Source organism: Gasterosteus aculeatus, chromosome 8 (assembly GCF_964276395.1).
Source record: "Gasterosteus aculeatus chromosome 8, fGasAcu3.hap1.1, whole genome shotgun sequence".
Taxonomy (NCBI): Eukaryota; Metazoa; Chordata; class Actinopteri; order Perciformes; family Gasterosteidae; genus Gasterosteus; species Gasterosteus aculeatus.
This window is the reverse complement of record NC_135695.1, coordinates 11,323,575-11,343,570: the sequence shown is the minus strand read 5'-3', so window position 1 is coordinate 11,343,570 and position 19,996 is coordinate 11,323,575. Positions and strand designations below refer to the sequence as shown.

General features: G+C 43.1%; 1 protein-coding gene and 1 non-coding gene across 3 annotated transcripts in view; one reads left to right on the top strand and one right to left on the bottom strand.

Annotated features, from left to right (window-relative positions):
• Nucleotides 1-19,996, bottom strand: part of hmcn1 (hemicentin 1) — a 64,755-nt gene that overhangs the window by 25,026 nt on the left and 19,733 nt on the right. For both annotated transcript variants that reach the window (XM_040183962.2, XM_040183963.2), the window contains 34 exons: nucleotides 19,777-19,897; nucleotides 19,381-19,644; nucleotides 19,151-19,295; nucleotides 18,883-19,004; nucleotides 17,102-17,371; nucleotides 15,096-15,237; nucleotides 14,839-14,966; nucleotides 14,413-14,526; nucleotides 14,062-14,220; nucleotides 13,099-13,290; nucleotides 12,934-13,029; nucleotides 11,563-11,690; nucleotides 11,331-11,475; nucleotides 10,416-10,528; nucleotides 9,371-9,530; nucleotides 8,703-8,868; nucleotides 8,061-8,188; nucleotides 7,410-7,661; nucleotides 7,179-7,274; nucleotides 6,863-7,057; nucleotides 6,582-6,712; nucleotides 6,156-6,303; nucleotides 5,825-5,951; nucleotides 5,576-5,730; nucleotides 5,171-5,449; nucleotides 4,489-4,770; nucleotides 3,600-3,708; nucleotides 3,338-3,507; nucleotides 2,994-3,148; nucleotides 2,418-2,541; nucleotides 2,192-2,293; nucleotides 1,574-1,750; nucleotides 1,280-1,431; nucleotides 995-1,118 (listed from right to left, as the gene is read on the bottom strand). In XM_040183962.2, the coding sequence (XP_040039896.2) occupies nucleotides 995-1,118; nucleotides 1,280-1,431; nucleotides 1,574-1,750; nucleotides 2,192-2,293; nucleotides 2,418-2,541; nucleotides 2,994-3,148; nucleotides 3,338-3,507; nucleotides 3,600-3,708; nucleotides 4,489-4,770; nucleotides 5,171-5,449; nucleotides 5,576-5,730; nucleotides 5,825-5,951; nucleotides 6,156-6,303; nucleotides 6,582-6,712; nucleotides 6,863-7,057; nucleotides 7,179-7,274; nucleotides 7,410-7,661; nucleotides 8,061-8,188; nucleotides 8,703-8,868; nucleotides 9,371-9,530; nucleotides 10,416-10,528; nucleotides 11,331-11,475; nucleotides 11,563-11,690; nucleotides 12,934-13,029; nucleotides 13,099-13,290; nucleotides 14,062-14,220; nucleotides 14,413-14,526; nucleotides 14,839-14,966; nucleotides 15,096-15,237; nucleotides 17,102-17,371; nucleotides 18,883-19,004; nucleotides 19,151-19,295; nucleotides 19,381-19,644; nucleotides 19,777-19,897 (5,371 nt within the window). The remainder of the gene's footprint in view (nucleotides 1-994; nucleotides 1,119-1,279; nucleotides 1,432-1,573; nucleotides 1,751-2,191; nucleotides 2,294-2,417; nucleotides 2,542-2,993; nucleotides 3,149-3,337; nucleotides 3,508-3,599; nucleotides 3,709-4,488; nucleotides 4,771-5,170; nucleotides 5,450-5,575; nucleotides 5,731-5,824; nucleotides 5,952-6,155; nucleotides 6,304-6,581; nucleotides 6,713-6,862; nucleotides 7,058-7,178; nucleotides 7,275-7,409; nucleotides 7,662-8,060; nucleotides 8,189-8,702; nucleotides 8,869-9,370; nucleotides 9,531-10,415; nucleotides 10,529-11,330; nucleotides 11,476-11,562; nucleotides 11,691-12,933; nucleotides 13,030-13,098; nucleotides 13,291-14,061; nucleotides 14,221-14,412; nucleotides 14,527-14,838; nucleotides 14,967-15,095; nucleotides 15,238-17,101; nucleotides 17,372-18,882; nucleotides 19,005-19,150; nucleotides 19,296-19,380; nucleotides 19,645-19,776; nucleotides 19,898-19,996) is intronic.
• On the top strand, nucleotides 4,026-4,107 carry trnas-aga (transfer RNA serine (anticodon AGA)). The gene has a single exon. It is a non-coding gene; the product is annotated as a tRNA-Ser (tRNA).

The window sequence follows — 19,996 nt, the reverse complement described above, 5'->3', positions numbered from 1 at the left end:
TGTTTGTGGTATTAACAATGAGTTTAACTTAATTTCCAAGACGTTCACGAAACCTAATTTCTAAATAAATTGAATACATGCACTGAGATACATAATCACTCAGGAGCAAATATATTTACATAAAAATAATGTTTGTTCCAGGAATCATCACAACCTAAGATGGGTGTTTCTCATACTAAAAAAGTTAGTTAACTTTACGCCATAACTCAGTATAACAATGTCTCTATTCTCACCACAGACTGGATTCCATCAATATAGTATTTGTATCAAATGGAAGTTTCATTCATCTAAGTCCCCCTTTTTGGGTGAATCTGGCTTGATCTAGAAAAAGACTGTTTCCCCTGCATTATGGTCATTGGGGAAAGACAGAAACAGACCCTAAGCTCGGTCCAGACACAGGAAGCTGCAGAGGAATGGTAGCAATTACCAAAACAAATTTGCCTTTATCTCTCTAGACAGGTCTCTTTGATCCTTCTGAGGAAACGCAAGTCATGTGGATGTTTGTACTCACCATACACATGTTGAAAACATGTATAGGAGCCGACATATATGAGCTACTTGTCTTCTGTTTGCTCAGGGACAATAGCAACTGATTTAACATCATGCTCAGCTCAGTGCAGGGAAACTGACGAGGTTTATTGAAATGCTAAACTTAATCAAATCATTCTCCTCTCCATGCATAGACTGTTTAAGTATTTAAATCAATGTTCCCTGATGGAAGTTAAAAAGACACACAGAGTTGGCCGTAGCCATTATTTAGTAAAACAAGAAAGGTATCAAGGATAATGAGTAATGAATGAATAATAAGTTCTTATCATATGTACATCAAAGCATTCGAATAATAATGTATTACCGCATTAGTCATGTCGCTGACAAGTTATGCCATCGTTACTAATGCACTTAATGTATGTAAAAGCAAAATATGCAGCGGTATATATTTATATATTTCAATACATATATATGTTCAGAATTGTTGCATTGCTATTTTTCTCACCATACACTCTTAGGTGATACTCTCTATGCTGCTCTCCTCCGGCATTGACAGCCACGCAGGTGTACCTGCCTGTGTCGCTAACCAGCGCACTGGCTAAAGACAGCACTCTGCCAGCTGCCAACACCTGGGAGAAAGACAGGGAGAGGTCAGACACAACACACACAAGTACATCAAAACACAAAAGAATACCATGAAACATTTAATGAAAATGTAGACATAAAGTATTGAATATGTTTGAGACAACGTTTTTCTACAGAAAAATCTGAATAATCATATTTATTGTACCTGTATGCCATGTGACATGCTTGCCACAGGGCTGCCATCTTTGAGCCAAGTGAGGCTGGGCAGAGGGACACCAGTGGCCTCACACTCGAGCCTGGCATCTTCATTGACCACAACGGTTACTGTCCCACCACGGCTGGAGATGACTGGTGGAACTGCAAGGAAGGGAAGGGAAATTATTTAATATAAATACAAGAAAACTAGTCCGATGGACAGGTTTCTTGAAGTTTAAATAGATTGGAACAGGGGAGGAGCATCTCTGTGTGACTTAGTCGGCTCCTAAAATATTGTTCTCACCATACACCTGCAGGCTGTGGGATATCTCAGCAACTCCCGCCAGGTTGACCGCCAGACATCTGTACAAGCCAGCATCAGATAGTTGAGCTCGTTCGATCTCCAGCACCTGGCCACGCTTCAGCATCGTCAGGCCAGCTGCACTTGTCAGAGGTCGGCCATCTTTGTACCAAGTGATAGCTGAAGCACAATAAGTAATTCAAATTGGGTTACATAAGCACAAAATAGATTTAAAAGACAAAGAAAAATGAATTGAAACTAAATGAGAATACATTTAAAATAAAGATAGTGATAACAGATTAAGGGATAAAGGTGAAATGGAAGGGAAGCACCTGCTGTGAAATGCAGAAAGAGTCCAACAAAAAAAGAGTGTTCAATCACACTGGAATGCGACTGCTTATCTTTACTGAGCTTGTACACAGGAAAGAAAGTCAGTGGGAAGAGAGTGAAGCTGCCCGTAGGGAGCCATCTGAGATCCATTTTCTGCTGTTTCATTAATGGTCGAAGACAAGGAAAGGAGCAGAACAGCCAATTCCAACTGGACATCGCGGGGAAACTAGGCCCGTGGAGCCTGCGAGGGAGCGCAGCAGGACGCAGGAGAACGTTTGAGAGCCGCCTCACCAGGTAATGGCCTGCCTGTGGCCTTGCACTCCAGTTCAGTGGGAAAGCCTGATAAGATGGTCTGGTTCATTAGCTCTCCAGAGTGGGGGATACTGGGCGGCTCTAAGGGACACATACAAGAAGAGAGATTTATCAGATGATACTCTCCTTGCTCCCCCTCTAGTCCCAGAGATGAGGTGTACATGACAGAAACCGGGAGATAGTGCTGTGTGTATCTCGAAGTTACCATGGACACTGAGCCGTATGTGCTGTTGGGCTTCCCCAGCTGCATTGGTGGCCAGGCAGGTGTATTTCCCAGAATCCTCTTGTCTTGCCTCTGTGACCTTTAGCATTCTTCCCGCTGACTCCAACTGTGACAAATGCACCTCCGACTGGTAACTATTACTAGGTAATATGTGAGCATAAAAGTCTGTTCTACATTCTGGAGGGATTTGTCAGTTTTAGCTTCAAACAGCTGGTGCAAATCAGCCAATGCAAGCAGTGCTTTGCCTGAATTGATGCTATGCTTGATTTCTGTGCCTGAAGCATAACATCACTCAGGTATTTGCTGAAAACACACCACGGGCCGAAAGTCAAAGAGTCAACTGGAATCGACTGTGACTTCAAAACCCTTGGAACAAACCGCTACAAACGCTCAGATTCAAATCAATGTTGATGAATAGAGAAGTGCCTTTTTCCTTTCGGTAAAGCATTGCATTTAGCTGACACTTCAAGCCCCACCCTGAAACAAAACAGATGTGTTTTCTCTTTGTGGAATTTAGCAATCGTTGGCTAAGGACATTGGTTCTGTCAGCAAACCAACCTTAAGGTGCCCCTGTGTCGTGTCAACTGGTCGGCCATCTTTAAGCCAGGTAACGCTGGGAGGAGGAATGCCGCTGGAGATGCACTCCACACTGATAAGCTGGTGGAGGACCACTGAACGCTCTGCAGGCCCGGTGGTACGAATGGATGGAGGAACTGAGAAGACGAAGAGGATGTCGTTATTCTCTTGATAACACTAAAAATGAAGCAAGGTAGTATTTTCCCAAATTAAGAGTTAGGCATTTAAAGCACAAATGGCATTTATTTCGATTAAAGTGCAAAGAAGATGCAAAAAACTAAACCTTTTACTACACATCATGGGACAAAGCATTTGAAAAAATGTACCATGTACGACCACATGGAAGTCCCTCGCGTGGTCTCCTGCTTCATTAGTGGCCACACACTGAAAACGAGCCGCGTCAGAAACTTGAGCGCGGGAAACAACCAGCTGCCGACCGCTGGCTGCTACCCGCAACCCCTCTCCCTGTGTGACTGCTTTTCCATCTTTATACCACCTGGAAAATAATGGTTTTACATTGAACATGTGTGTGTGTGTTTGTGTATGCACTGAAATCAGTTCGTGTGATGCATGCGATGGGGATCTTACGTGATTTGGGGAGCAGGTGTTCCACTGGCGTGACACTCCAGCTCCAAAGGGCTGTCGACTATCACTGTGCTGTCTGTCACGTCGTCAGCTCCCTCAATGAAAGGGGGAACTACGATTGAAAACAGAATACATTTCTGTAACCACTTAAAGTAATAAATATAACCCTGGAAGAACAACAATAAAAACTAGAGTAATAAAAACTCATTTTTTAAACTAATTTTAATATCTCAACTTTGGAACAGGACTTTGTTGTTCTTTATTCCATATCTGCTGCTGTAATAACATCAGGTATGATCAGAGAATATGGTATGTTTTCTTTGTGAAGAGCTCTCCTGAGTCAGTGAGTCCTGTTACATTGGCAGGTGTCAGTTTCCCACAGCAGAGGCCTCAGGGAGCGATTCTAGTATGGATTACTGATCTGTGGGAGTTGTCGTGGCCGAGTGGTTAAGGCGATGGACTAGAAATCCATTGGGGTTTCCCCGCGCAGGTTCAAATCCTGCCGACAACGGTTCATATATTGATTATAATTTTCCACTTTGCGAAGAATGTTTATGAATAAATTAATTCTGATTATGATAATTAGGATAAAGGATTTCAATTCTGCTCTGTAGTTTCTCAAATTGCTCTCTGTGAAGTGATCTAAAATTATGTTAATTTGTAATATTATGAAGGAAGTCAAATACTTTCCTTCTTTTTGACAATTTGAGCAACAACTAAGTACTAGAGATAAAAAATGAATGTGGAAAGATAAGTAAGTCCCATTGAGTTTCATTAGCTTGGGTCCACATGACAGTGACAGCAGGCAAAACATGGTGGCGTGACTGTGTGTGTGTGTGTGTGTGTGTGTGTGTGCTGTGCATGTTGTCAGTCAGCCGTACGGTGTCTGTACCCAAAACTTTGACGTCGTATTTGACCTCCTTCTCTCCAGCAATGCTTGTGGCTACGCAGACGTATCGTCCAGAGTCCGACACGGCGGCCGAGATGATTTCTATTCTACTCCCCTGCTCGAAAAGACGGACACTTTCACCATCTCGCACCGGAACCCCGTCTTTCAGCCATGTGAGGGAGGGGGGAGGGTGTCCTCCAGCCTCACACTCCAGAATCAGAGGCCTACTGAGGACCACTTTCCTCTCAGTTGGCCCATCATCACCCCCTGCAATGGTAGGAGGCACTGTGTGTGGTGTGTGTGTGTGTGTGTGTGTGTGTGGGTGTCGGTGAAGGGAGGGGAGGGGGGGTGCAGATAGGAAAAGAGTGTTAAAATTGACTGATATATTATTTACATGTCACAGTCAAGGCTTCCATCAGCTTACAACATGTACAATTGTTTTATGCATCGAGTCCTCTAGCTTGGTTATTGCCTGCTGCAAATGTATTTATGCTTTGTGAATAAAACCAATTAATAAATATCTGATTAATAAATACACACATAATGTTCAGCAGGTTCCTAAAAACCTAATTGCAATGTCCATTACATTAGATAGGTTAGAGGACTTTTTTGATGCTTCTGCTTCAGGCTGTACAGCAGTGTGATGTGTGCGTAGAACATCAGGTCTCAGATGTCAAGTTCTTACAGTAGACTTCCAGTTGAAAGCTCTTCTCTGCGCTGCCGGCCGTACTGGTCACCTTGCAGTTGTACTGGCCGGCGTCTGACGCCTGCGCCCGAGGGATCCTCAGGTAGTGGCCTCGCTCGACGTACTGAAGTTGCCGGTTAGACGGGATGGCCTCACCGTTTCGGTACCACGTGATGGTGGGAAGCGGCACGCCGCGCGCCTCACACTCCAGTGTGACCAAAGTGTCCAGCAGGGCTGTGACCTGTGATGTTGTGTTACCACCTTTGATGGAGGGGGGCACTGGAACGACAGCACAACAATTACGGATCCGACATTTGTAGTTCAGCTGTATTTAGGCACATCAGGTCTATCGAATAAAGTGTGGGCTTTGCAAGAAGCACAGGGTCTGTCGGTATCCACACTCACCAAAGACACTGAGGTTGAAATCCTTCGACTGTTTACCGGCTGAATTGATGACGCTGCACTGATAGCGGGCCTTGTCCCCAAGTCGAGCACTTGTTATCTTCAAAACCTGACCCCTGTTTAAAACCTTTAGGTTGGGATCGCCGAGAAACACCAGTCTATAAACAGAAGTGTAAACCAGTTCATTCAAGGTGTTTGTTAATTGTTACCAATATAAAGATAGTAATTACGCTCATATTCAAAGGCCCTCACTTCCTGTCCTTGTACCACTGGATGGTGGGGAAAGGCGCTCCTTGCACATTGCATTCCAAACTGATTTCCTGTTTAACAATGGCTGTAACATCTTGAGGAGAGGCTGACCCTAAAATGGTTGGTGGCACTGGGGCAGAGAGCGTTTCATCGTGTATTAGCAGACTCATCAAGAAACATAGAAAGCGCCACAGACCAACATTTGTGAATGATTTTATGTCTCAAAACAGTTTTCCGTTAATGTGGAATAAATTTAGTTTTGCGTGTTCACACAATTCTTTCCCCGTACCTCTTGGGAGTTTTTCCATAGAGACTGTTGACTGCCGTTACTCACCCAGTACGTCCAGGAAGAAGTTCTTTTCTGTGCTGCCAGCAATGTTGATTGCTTTACAGCTGTAGCTTCCAGCGTCTGTCGTGGCTGCCTTCAGTAGTCTAAGTGTTTTTCCCATGTCAAGAATCTGGATGCTATTGCTAGCAACCACCTGTCAGTGGAATAACAACAATAAATAAAAAAAGACATCATTTAGAAATAAGGAAATACTGCAGTGACTGAGGGAGGTAATTGCAAGACATCACGATAAATGGATCCAAATGTGTCTGACTGTCTTTGATGTTAATGAAGGCGAAGATAGTGATAGCGTGTGTATTCCCATTTAAAAAGAAGCACCACCGTACAAAAAAATGAACCTATTTTGTGTTCTAAATGTGAATTAAATTTGTTTGTATAAATATACAGCATATTTAATGGGATTTCACCTACCAGAGTCCCATCCTTGTACCAGCTGATGACAGGGGTCGGACTTCCTATGACATTACACACCAAGCTAGTGGACTGACTCAGCACCAATGTGACGTTGCCCGGGGTTTCCTCGTCACGTAAAACTGGGGGAACTGCAGAGGTGTCAAAATTAGCTAGCTTCAGGCTTTCCTTTGATTTGATTATTGATTGTATCCAAAATGTACAATAGAAGATGCTGTTTTAGTCCTACGCATGATAGGGAAATATTCACAGGTCAGATACTAAGAGAACAGATGAATCACCATTGACTTTGAGCTGGTACTTCCTCTCAGTGGATCCAGCATCATTGATTGCAGCACAGAGGTACTCTCCATTATCCAGAGGTGACACAGCGGCCAGAATCAGCAGCGTACCGTCCTCCAGGATGGACACACCGGGCTCATTACCCGTCAGTTCTTGGCCATTACGCAACCAACGAATTACCGGCTTGGGAAGACCTGAAATGGGGAACAAGATAGTCAAAGGATAGCAATGTAGGTAGATGGAAACAGTAAGTAGAAAAGTAAAACATGGTCAATCACTTCAGTCCTCATAATATCTGAGGGTGCTTCTACTTACCTTTGGCGGGGCAGGGGAATGCGATACGCTGGTTTGCAACTCTCTCCTGCAGAGGACTGTTGAAGGGCGGCTCCAACACCTCAACCACAGGGGGCACTGAAAAGCCACAAGCACATAGTTTATATGAAATGCTCAATAAAACACATACACAAGTCTGAAAACATTTGGACACTTGTATGTATGAGGAACACACAGCTAAGGTTTTGCGTCAGGACATTAACTAGGACCAACCTTGTACAAGAAGTTGTACTGGAGCCTGGTCTCTGCCTGCAGTGCTGGTGGCTGTGCACGTGTAGGTTCCTTCATCAGCTAGCACCACATCTCCTAGAGCCAGGCTGCCATCAGACGATGCCGGGTACCTCTTACCATCCTTTGTCCAGGTGAGGGCGGGCTCTGGAAACCCTCTCACCACACATGGTAGCTCCACAGAGTGACCCACTTGAACCTTTATTACCCTCGGTCCCGCCTGGATACTGGGGGGCACTGCAGGACAGATGACAAGTGGACCAGATATAATAAGCTTTAGTTCCTCCTCTGCACCTGCATGTAATGTATTGGATTCCATCCGTATATGTGCTTCTGTGATTCAGCAGATCACAAATGAGCTAATTTGGGTAATGTATGAGAATTCAATGAGTCACTTAAATTCCCTTTAGCTGACAAAATCAATGACATGAGAGCTAAGGGATGAAAATGAGATTTTATTAATATTACATGTCATTTAGCTGACATAATACACCCAGAAACATAATATAATACCTTTAATAACCTAGATACAGCACACTTGGATAAACGGGAATCCTGCAGAAAACAGTGATGCTGCTTCTCAGGAACTCTTGCTAATATCATGAGTAACTATTTGTTTGTGAATTTCTAACTTACCCAAAACACTCAGCTCAATGGATTGTGTTGTGTTCCCAGCAATATTCAAGGCAACACACACATAAAGTCCACTGTCTGAAACTCTGGTCTCCAAGATTTTCATAGAGCCGGAGGTAAGCTGAGTGTGCCTGGGAGGGACACACACACACACACAAGCAGCACACAATGAACACAATGAACTGTAAAGTGAAAGTTTGAAGTATTACGCAAGCTTCCAATTACAAAACAAGTGAAAACACACAGCTTTTTAAAAACACATAATGACTGATTCAGGAACTTCTGTCAACAGATACTCATGAAATCTTACTAATCCAACATCAACCACAATTGTAGGTGCCTTGGCCGTGTGTGTAACAGATCACAGAGAAGAGTAGATCGCTCAGTCATCTTATAAAACCACAAACTGCAGCCTAAAGCTATGAAGACAGAGTCAGAGCACAGCGATGTGAACACAATTGCATCTGTTTTAGAACTCTAAATCTAGCTTACAAAATGATATAGTAAGTATTTATACTATAGTTAATATACAATAACTTTATTTGAAGGCAGCAAGGCGTGTGTTTAAAGAATAGGGGTACATTGAGTGAAAATGGCTAAAAACTGTACCGCAGCAGTCAGCAAGGGGATCTGTATGTGTTTTACCTCGGAGAGAAAGGGGAGATGAGCTGTCTCTCCTTGGCCCAGCTTATGGTGGGAGGCGGGACACCATGGACCTCGCATGGCAAAACGGCGTCCTCACCCTCGATTACCGACATCTTCATCGGGTCAGCTGAGCCTCCGGCGCCTCTCACATTGGACCTCGGACGGACTGGGAGTACATATACACACGTTCTTAGGCGTTAATGTGACAATTTTCCACAGGTATGAAGAAAGGAGGGAGAGAGATCAAATTGCGTCTTGTTGCAGTGTGTGTTGGTGTCATCACTTCTTCACCACCATTGTTCATATTGCATGTACTGTATATAAAGACAGCATATTGTAGGATTCATAAATATTAAAGTTCAGAAGTCTGGCCTTAAGATTGGCTTTACGAATCAATTACAGCCATTGAGCAAACTGCATCTGCACAACAACAATCCAAAAACAGCTGAAATAATTTAGCCCAAAAAATTGATAATAGATGCTGTCTAACCCAAACCCCGTCTTAGTGAACCGAACTCCATCACAGTGACATTATTTGTAATGTGGTTTGCCAGCTGGTAGAGGCTACTAGACAGTTATCACAGTTCATATATTAGTAAGTTGTTGATATTAAATGTTTTGAATAGCGTACAGACTTCATTCAGAATTTAGCTGGTGATGATGTTTACCATAGACAATGAGCTGGACCTTCCTGGAAGCGTAGCCGGCAGCATTAGTAGCTGTGCAGATAAACTCTCCAGTCTCGTTTCCAGAGGGGGAGGTGATGAGGAGGCTGCCGTCAGAATCCAGGGAGAAGGCAGGACCACCCAAGTTCATCAGCTCCCCACCCTACAGACAAATCACCAGAGGGAAAGGTCGTGGCCAGTCCGTATCCTTAAATCAGCCTTATTTACTTTAATTGCACCCGTCGGGGTGTCACAGCGAGTGGTTTGACCAACTAAGTGATCGTAAATTCATGGTTTCATTTTCTTTGCCGCTGTTGATTCAAAAAGGCTGTAATAAAAATATCATTAGTGCTATATATATACAGTATGTGTGTGTATATTACAGTATATAGTATACAATCAAATAATTCAAAACACAAAGCAAATATTAAGTCAGTGCCTCAGGATTGTGTCGTCTCTGGACTGTCCCTTTAGATCTGACATTGACTTAATTGATGTGATAGAGAACCGCAAAAGAATCAGTGGAAATCACATCTTAACAGCTGTTGCAAAAGCAGGGTCAAGTTTCATGTGTCCCTCTAGTCCTGTTCCCTTTAACAGCATCGCTTTACGACTAGAAACTAGTGTAAAAGATGGAGAAAAGGGGAAAACTAGAGGACCTGATCCCTTCTAGTTCAAAACAGTGCTCCCACATCTGGACTCAGTCAAGTGGATCTTATCTCTGCCCTCAACTGCATCCACCCACACTACATGGACATGAATTCTGCACATTTCAATCCAAATGAGCTGCATAAAAGCTTTAGTTTGGCAACATGTTGTGGTGTCTAATCTGGTGACAATTGACTATTGTATGGTGAAATATTAGCAACCTTGGCTGCTATACTTTACACTTAAATGCTTTTTCTTGATTCACCTAAATACTTTTAATTTCTTTGAATCTCCCTTTTACTATTTTGTAATTAATGAAGAGACAATTAGGTCTTCGATGACAGGAACATCACTGCAAGTAGGGAGGACCTTCGCCTACTTTTGCACGTTTCAGAAATACCTTCGTCCAGGTAATGTCAGGGGGCGGTACTCCGCTGCCACGGCAGGGCAGAGTGATGGCTGTGCCCTCAATTGTGCTGAACACCTGAGGACCATACTGAATGGTAGGAATCACTGAAAACATAGGAAAGAAATGGTTTCTTTTTGTGCACAAATACATTGAAGTATTTGTAAAATCGCATTGTAAAGATGAATTTCCTGCTCTGTATCTATAGTGAGTTTAGTTCTCTCTGCATGTCTCTTATTTTAGTTTTTCTTGCCCTTTCTCTCTTTCCTTCCTTCTCATTATTTGACCTATTTGGTTGTTTGTTACTACTCTGCAAAAAAGATCAGCCGTGAGAGGTTTGAAGCATCTTTGAAATTAAAAATGTGCTGTACTGTTTTGAAAACAAAAGCAGAGGCAATTTTATATCAAATATTCATTTTTTATAACCTTCTTTTGTAGATGTTTCCACCTGTTGCAGAACAGCCTAAAGAATAACAACATTAACGATGGCTACGTTCCATGAAGTGATGCAGTATACGCAATACCAGGAACCATAGTGTGTTATAAACAGTGTATGTTTCTATACTGCTTATAAATGCTAAATGGAGAAAAGGAAAGTAAAATATTGTTGTTTCAACAGGATCTTTGTTCTGTCCTTTTTAGGCACACATCTACCTGTTAAATCTAACGAATGGCAACAAAAAAACAAAAATAAAAATAGTAAAACACAATATGATAACGGTAGCATCAATTAATCATTGGTATTACGGCACAAATATAAATAAAATATGGCATACATGTTTGCGTCATCATGCTGATAAGACACACAATGTGGAACCAGCTAGTGCTCAAAAAGTCCAAGAGTTTTTTCCTAATTTTTAAGCATATGCATGTCTATTTATGATTCAAGTTAAAGTTTTTGTAAAGTACCATAGACGTTGACAGCTGTGGTGTGATTGGTGGCCCCAATAACGTTTTCAGCCAAACAGGTGTAGTCACCCGCATCGTCCAGCCGGACCCTCTCAATGTGCAGACTGCCGTCCCTCCGCACTGTCACATAATGGTCTGAAGTCACCTGAAGGATTTGTATGTTGAAGTGGTTCAGGAAATAAAATAATAAGAAGATATGAAATAAGTTTAAAAGCATTCTCTGTAATCTCACCAAGCCGTAGTTGTGTAGCCACTGCCTCTCAGGCAGCGGATTCCCAGCCAATAGCATACAGGGCAAAGTCACCTGCTGCCCCTCGATGACACTGAGTACAGACGGACTCATCGCAATTACAGGCGACACTGGAGACAACATGCAAACAATTACACAGGGCTTTAGTCAAAACAAGATCAAGGAGGCTGAGAGGATGATTGACGTAAATGATTAATTTAAGTGGGGAGCAGTAAAAATCCTGGGAAGCTATTTTATATTGTTGAGATGCGCAATGTGTCTGTAGCAGCCTCTTCTGTGCATAGAGACCAGACACACAGTGTCTATGGTCTTGAGTGTCAACACTCAGCAGATTGGGCAAAAAGTGGGGTTGTACTTATTATGAGACAAAAATAATATAATAAAGGTCCTTTACACTGAAAAAACTCAGAGGAAGCCCATGTTTAGGGTTTTGTGTTTGTAATGCACAATACATAAGGTCATACTTACTTGCTATAAACATGCTAAATATACATTTCCCACAGCTTCTAGAAGTATCAACACACCTTTTACTTCCCTGATATCTTCATACGTAAACAAACATTGTTACATGGCATCGCTTTAGCTCAAGTAGTGTGTCTGTTGTGCTGATGTGATCTGTGTGGGTTGTGATAGACAGCGGCTTGTTGTGAGGGAATTTGACGCCTGCCCTGAAGGACCTGGGATTACAACCTCACACACTCACAAACAAGCACACACACATGCAGGCCAACTTTATTGCTCTCACTTGCAACATTGTCCAAAGTACATGTGCTCGAGCAGCGGGTGGGAGTTTCTCATGAGGCAACGTGGTCAGAAGGGAAGTGGGGCAGTGGGGCAGTAATAAATGTCATCTGGGTGGGCCTGTGGTTCCTAACCTTTGGCCCACATATGAGCTCAGTGTGGTTCCACAGTAAAGAAAATGGTGAAATAGAAACAGTGATTAACAAGGCCCATGTGTTCAAACACACCCACTGAAATGTGCTAATGAACTCTCACATGCAAAGGGACACACACAACATCCATAAGGACATACAGCACATGCAACAGGTTTTAGAAAACGTGCTTCCCATGGAGAGTACACATTTTGAATCAACATACTCTGGGCAAATTCATCTAAAAATAATTTGTATATGTATATGCATTTCAAGACGGACAGGCCTATCTAAGGACTTTTTTCGGACGTTTTGCTACACGTCTGTGTTCCTTCATTTCCACAAAACTTATGAAATTGCCTTACCTGATTTCCAAAACAACTAATTGATCAATAATGAATCAGATGGAAAAGTACATTGCCTCCTATATTTAAAACACAACTGTTTAAGTGACAGAAATGAATAAACAGGCCTAACTTACCCAGTCCAGTCACACTGATTGTTGCCTGCGCCTGGACTGTGCCGAAGTGATTGTGAGCTTCACATATATAGACCCCCTCATCTTCCACCCAGAGATCTGAGAGAAAAGGGGATTTATTTATGTAGGCATAAACATTGTGAATGTGCTTCCCACCAAAGTACTCACTGGTTATATGTAGTCCTTCCCTGCTCTGTGTAATGGTTCCATATGAGCGGGGCCTGTTGAAAATTGAAAGTCCATCCTCCCTCTTCCAGGTGACCTGCGGTTCAGGGTGACCTTTGACGAGGCAGAGCAAGGTCACATTGGAGCCGATGTCAAAAGCCACATCAGATGGCTCTCGGGTGAACTTGGGTGCGCCTGGATCAATCAAAGTTGATGATGGAAAAGGTCAAAAGGTTAGGGAGGTATCCATCCATCTGTATTGCATTCTCCAGACAATCAACCTGTCAATCACGTAAGCTTGGAATTTAGGAGCAGATCTACAGAACTGTGTGAATATATAGGGTTAAAAAATTCAAAAAGTTAAGTAATTGTGACACAAATAATTAAAGCAATAGAAAACTTAAAATATATAATTTTCTATTGTGTTGTTTTCTAAGACTTAGTTGTTATTTCATAATATAGCTATATTTTTACCTAAATGAAAAGGAATGAATCCAATATACTATAAATGAATGAATGTAGATAGTATCTTCAATTAATTCTCAAATTGCTGGTTCCTTTATTTTACACCGTAACACCTATATTTAAAGCATGCACAACAGTGTAACTGGCACAATTCACAATGTATGCATATTGACACATTCCTGTGTAACCTAGTTTGGGTTTAAACCAGACACGTGGTGTCACTGGCCTAGCAAATGCACCGTTCATTAACTGCACCAACGTACCGTTTATATCATTATAAACAGACGTTGCACGCTAGTGTATGCTATGAGGCACAACACCCAATTCATTGACCGTTTAGGATTTACGGTTCAAAGAAGCATACCATGAAACAGCCAGCTGTAGCAACATTGCAACACAAGAAACAAAAAAATGACTCCATTACTTTCAAACTCCTCAGTCTGCAGATTGGAATCTACCGTACGGTTGCACAAGACACTGATTAGTGCAAAGCGCGCTCACCTCCAACATCAAGGGAGATCTTTCCTGAAGAGGAGCCAGCAGCATTGACAGCTACGCAGGTGTAATCTCCGGCATCGACATCCTGGGTCTCCTTAATCGTCAAAGAACCTCCGAACGTGTCCACGTCCAAGTAGGATGATGAACGCAGCTGGACGCCACCTTGTAATGAGACCAAACAACAGTGGAGTCAGATTAATTCTTATGTGGATTGTGTGGGGAAAACTAAACTGAGTAACTTTAAGCTCCCCGCTGAGCGATTAATGTTCTTTCATGGTGTTAGTTTCTTAGTTCGTGCATGTTGAATCAGCCAATATGTTTTTTGTATATTTCCTTCTTCCGCTCAGGCGTTACCTTTGTACCACCAGATCTCAGGCTGTGGGATTCCTGACGCTGAACAGGCCATCGCTGTGGTTTCTCCGATGCCGATGAGAAGATCACTCAAAGCGACTGTCACCACAGGGGATTCTAGTGAAGGATGATTGTTGAACAGACAGAACGTCAGCAGGATATAGAGAACAGATAGACGCCCCTTTTGTAACGGCCGGTACACTTCTCTCCCATGGTCCAAAAGATTCAGAGAGAAGAATTGCCTGAAGGTGTGAATGTGAGCTGGAACAGTTGCCTGTATCTATGTTTGTATGTGCGGCTGACTGGTGACCTGACCACGGTGTAATGAGCTTCTCCCTTGATGTCAGGTGGGATTGAATCCAGCTCCCTGTGACTGTCCAGGGATAAAGGGGTTTAGTTAACGGATGGATGGATACATGTGCTGCTCACCAATGTAAGTCAGGATGGAGTACATCGTATCGGTTCCAGCCTTGTTGCTGCCCAGGCAGCCGTACACTCCTGCGTCCTTTGTCTCCATGTTTCTTATAACTAGTGTGCCATCAGGAGTCATCCTGTGTCTGCAACACGCAAAATACCATTACATTTCAGCGTGATCGCTTGGAAGCTTGACTGGATAAATAGGAGACGGAAGAAGTAAAACACAAAAAAGTCCTGAAACACAGTCATATGAAAGTAGATGACTTCACCTGCTGGATGCCATGATGAACTTGTCGTTGTGGGTCCAGACCAGACGGGGGGGAGGATAGCCGCTGGCAGAGCATCTGATCCTCATCTCCTCTCCTGCTGCAAAGGTTTGATTCCGGGGCTCTACTAAAACTCTGGGCACCTCTAAAGGTAAAGATAGAAGATAAGATAGAACTTCATTAAAGCTCTATCTTATCTTTGTTTGAAAACAGTCACTACAAGAACATGCATACGTAAAAACAAAGGTTATGGCTGAACATTTCTATCTGCAGCTTCTGACCTTTCCAACCGATAGAAAATACAGTGCGACAACTTATCTTAAACAGAACACTTCTCAAACAAGAAAATATCATTTAGTGCTCATCTAAGATGCCGACGAGCAACTCATTGTGTTGCATTGTTAACACAAAAACAAGTACCTAAACCCTGCAACCGGTTTGTTGTTAATCTCAGTGCCTCAGGCTTTTAGTGTGTTGATTGTACGACTCGGGCAAGATCAAAAGTAAGCGCGTCAGAACATCTTTATCTACAGCCACTCCAGCCTCTCCTCTCAATTTCTGCTTCCCTCATACCCCTGAGGGGCCCAGGTCAGGGGGAAGGTAGACACATTGTTCTACCTTGACTCAGCAGCGGCCTGAAGGATTCAGAGAGAAGCCTTTCTTCAGCACAGTGCTCGTCACCTGCTCCGTGTTCGCCTCTTCCGTCCCGCCTCGCTCGTCTTCATTCACGTTCATTGGCATCTCAACTTCCCCTATTCTCTGACTATTTCCTCTTCGTCAAAAATATGCATCCACAATAGCGTTTTGGGGTTTTCTTCTGTTGGCACGTGGCCATGTAGAACAAGTTCCACTGTGTTCTGTCCAAGTGTTGTTGTCCGATGTCAGTAGATTTCCTCACTTCAAAGTGAGGCTAATAACTAGGATGTGTCTGACCAGGGGGTAATTAGGAAACCCTAAGGTCTTGCTGACAGATGTTTTAGAGAGAAAAAGAGATAAGGCCACGAAAATAATAAGGAGAAAGAAATTGGTTAAAGAAAATAATAAGAAGGAAACAGTAGCGACAAGATCATGTTAAAAATGATGAGCGGTTGAGGATGTATGAAGAGAAAAATATGCAGTTAAACCGGGAAAAATGTTTTAGGGTCAATTGTGTCAGTGAGTCAAGCCAAATGACAGAGCTCCAACCCCGTCTGCATCACTGGTATTACACCTGCAATTTCTTGTTCTGTTCTCTTAAAATCAAGGCTAACTTTTGAATTACACAAGAAAAATTGGTCAGATAGAAAAAAAAGTCAGCTAAAGGAGAAGTCAAATAATTTCTTTGTTGTTCTACAAAATAAATAATATGTTTTGGTTTCAAAGCATCAAGAGCTGGAAGGACACATACAATGAGGGATTTAGGCAACACTAAGCGGCAGATGGTTTTTGTATCAACTTCTTCTGGGACTGATGGTTGTATAACAAAGTAATACTGTCCATTTGGACTGGATTAGGCAAAACAAAGCTTCTTTGCTGCTCTCAATTACTTTATTTCAACCATCTGTACCTCCTGGATCCTTGTCAATTGGTTCTGGCTGAAATCATCTGCTAATGACAGGTCATAGTTGCTTTATTACATCGGCATTTCCTGTTCAAGCTCAGACGGATTCTCTGTAGTGCTGCCCAGACAGCAAGAGATACTCTGTACAACAAAGCGTTCAGTGTCAGTCAGGGGTTAGGAGCAGGACAATGAGAGCTCTCTGCCGATGGAAAACTCTACTTTAGCATTGCCTGAGAGGGACGCATAAATAATATTCACACGTCTCATAAAGCATGAGTGTGAATTATAGGGAGCTGGGAGAGGAAGGAGGGTGGGGGCACTTGCGGCACAATGATGAATTTTAATAGTGGAATGTGTGTTTGAAAAGAGTCCCGTTCCTCCAGGGTGTGAATTCACAAACAAGAAAAGTCAAGCACATACAACACATTAAACTGTGGTCTATGACAGTGGTCATAGACGCACTCCTCACCTTGCACAGTGAGGTAGATTCGCTCTGCCTGCATCCCTCCTTCGTTTATAGCGATGCATTCGTACCAGCCCGAGTGATCTGGGGTCACAGCGGGCACCTGCAGCGAAAGGTTGGTCAAGACGCGCACCCGAGGGTCCAGGCGGGCGTCGAGACCTCCCCGCAGCCAGGTGAGGTTGAAGATGACCGTGCTGACGACGTGGCAGGTGAGGACGGCGCGAGAGCCGGGAGACGCTGTCACATTCCCCTCGACTGTGATGGCTGGTGGCGGCTCTGAAGGATGAGGAAATAATGCTATGAATAAATAAAACTAATGAGGATATTTACTTTATTATTGACATAATGTTGCTAAGTAAACAAAATTTACATTTAGTTCATAGAAAATCTATGAAGGAACATCAATTTTTGTGTTTACCAGGATGCAAGGATCGAATGAAAGAAGATTATGGCTACATCATGTTATATGCAGTCCAAACCAGTGCTTTTTTTTGCTTTCTTAAAAAGCTATTACATGAAGCTAATGTGAGATGTGTGCAATTTAAACCCTCATTTATATGGATGTCCTCATTTGGTCCTTTTCATATCCTAATTCTCTATGTCTTCCACTATCTCTGTCTTTTCCTCTCTCTCCAATGTTGACAACAATCCCATTGGCCTCACTGCGTCATCAATCTTGTTTCAGGGAAAAGGAGAGAGAAGGAGAAGAGGTAGCAGAGGTATTGGCCCTGGTCCAAAGAGGATGCTGGAGATTTCACCATGGGTCCTTGGGATTAGGATGACATAACTTTGGCAGGTGAGTGGATCTCATGTGTGTTTTTCTATGTATTGAAGTGTGGAGGGCTGTCATACTGTTCAAGGATTAACCTACTCGCCATACTTTAGAGACTTCATAGGGAAAATGACCTGGACAAACTACGTCTCCTCTCCACCTCTGGACTGCGAACATTGTGGGAGCGTTACAATAATGACTTACGCTCAGATATTACACAGATCCCTGGCTCCCTCTTTCCTTCTTATGTTTCCCAAAGCGTCTTTCAATTACTTCTCTGCACTCCACCTTCTTCCTTTCTGCTCGGCATCCATCATGTTGATGGAGCTCCAGGGAATTTCACAAAGCCGGAAGACTTTTTTGGAAAGCAAAATTTGGATGAGGAGACTTTTTTTCATGTGGTGTCAGCTCTGGGCCCTCAAAATGCAAAGGGTTGTGTAAAAAAATCAATATCAGGGCCGTGATATTAAAAGTGTAAATCATTTCATGAGCCCACTGGTTTGGTCCGTTCTCAAAGCTTTGACAACCACGCAAGCTTGAGAATTTCTCGATGAGATCATAAATTGTTATGCATTCATCATTGTGGTGCCTAAATTGCCTGAAGGGTGCACCAGCGTGCCAGCACAGCCACCTAAACTATACTATTACTGTTTTATAGGTTTGTATGTGTGTCGTCTTATATCTTATTTAAATCCCATTACTTACAAATCCAGCACACAATTCATACTATAAACTCCATGACATTATTTTTCTGAGGTATGGATTACAATGCAATGTTTGGGTTGGATTTTTCTTAAAGCTACATAAATTCTGCCAACATGCATCTCAGTGCGTGATCCACATCAAGAAACCTTGAACCGAGTAAAAAACAAAACTCTGCTCAACCTCCGCTTAACATGAATCGGTAGATTAAAGTCAGCTGTAAGTATTTGTGCCTTTCCACGTAATCACACCCGTTGAATAAGTTGGCTGCTTCATCCTCCGACACGGTGTTTGTCTCGGTACGTGTGCTTACCTGAGACGTCGAGGAAGGTACGAGCTCTTCCTGTCCCAGCGCGGCTGATAGCAGTGCACTCGTAGTAGCCCTCATCCTTTACAGTTACCTGGGCAATCGACCAAGATGCATTGTTGGACTCACTAGAATCAAAAGGGAGACAGTTACATTTCTACTGAATACAACTCATATAAACGTGTGGAAAAGTATCTTCTGAAATGCTTCAAAGGTGGCTAAGACTTAAACAGGTGTATTCCTCATCACAGCCTTATAAATGCGCCCTGCTCACCTGAAGAGCTGGTCCTCCCCAAGTCGTCTTCCATCCCTGCTGAAGCGTAAAGTGAAGGGGACCAGGCTCTCTACCTGGCAGGGGACAGATCCTTTCTGTAGGTAATAGCCATGACTCGTGGCTGGCATCAGCACCTTCGGGGCATCTAAAAAAGAGATCAATGCAAAACAAACGCATCTATCAAATCACTAAATAACGCCACATATTTGAATATGGGTGACATCACTGACCAGGTACAATGCTTGAGAAAGAAACACTGGAGACTCTCTGGAACAGGAAACCGTCCCGGTCGTATCCCGCCACTCGCAGGAAGAAGGCCTCATTAGGGGGAATGAACTCTGTGATGTTCCAGAGGCCGAATGGCTCGCGGCCGGGGAAGTAACGGATTGGCAACGTTTTGATCACGTCACCCTTGATTGTCAAGAGCTCGACCCGGTCAGCCACAGCAGGAGGTGAGAGCCCAGTGGTGTTCAGAAGGATGTGTGTGGGAATACCTGGAAAGACGGTATGAAATACTGTACAATCCAAAAGCTGGGAAATATACGTGAACACAACAGGTGAACAAAAGCAAACGGTTGTGCGTTTTTTCGTCTCTTTTCACAGTCGGTGCGGTTGACCTCACTGACCTTGTACTGGCCTACTGGAGGTCTTTTTAAAGTCCAGGGTGGGCTTTCTGGAAAACCCGACTCGGAAGTCAATGGTGCTGAGACCTGATATACGGACTGAGTGTCTTCCTTCACTAGAGGTCTGTATTAAAGGAGGGAGAAAAATATATTACGTACATACAGTATATGTCCTGAAAGGTAGTATAAGAATGTTGGTACAAATCGATTTGCTCGGATCCCG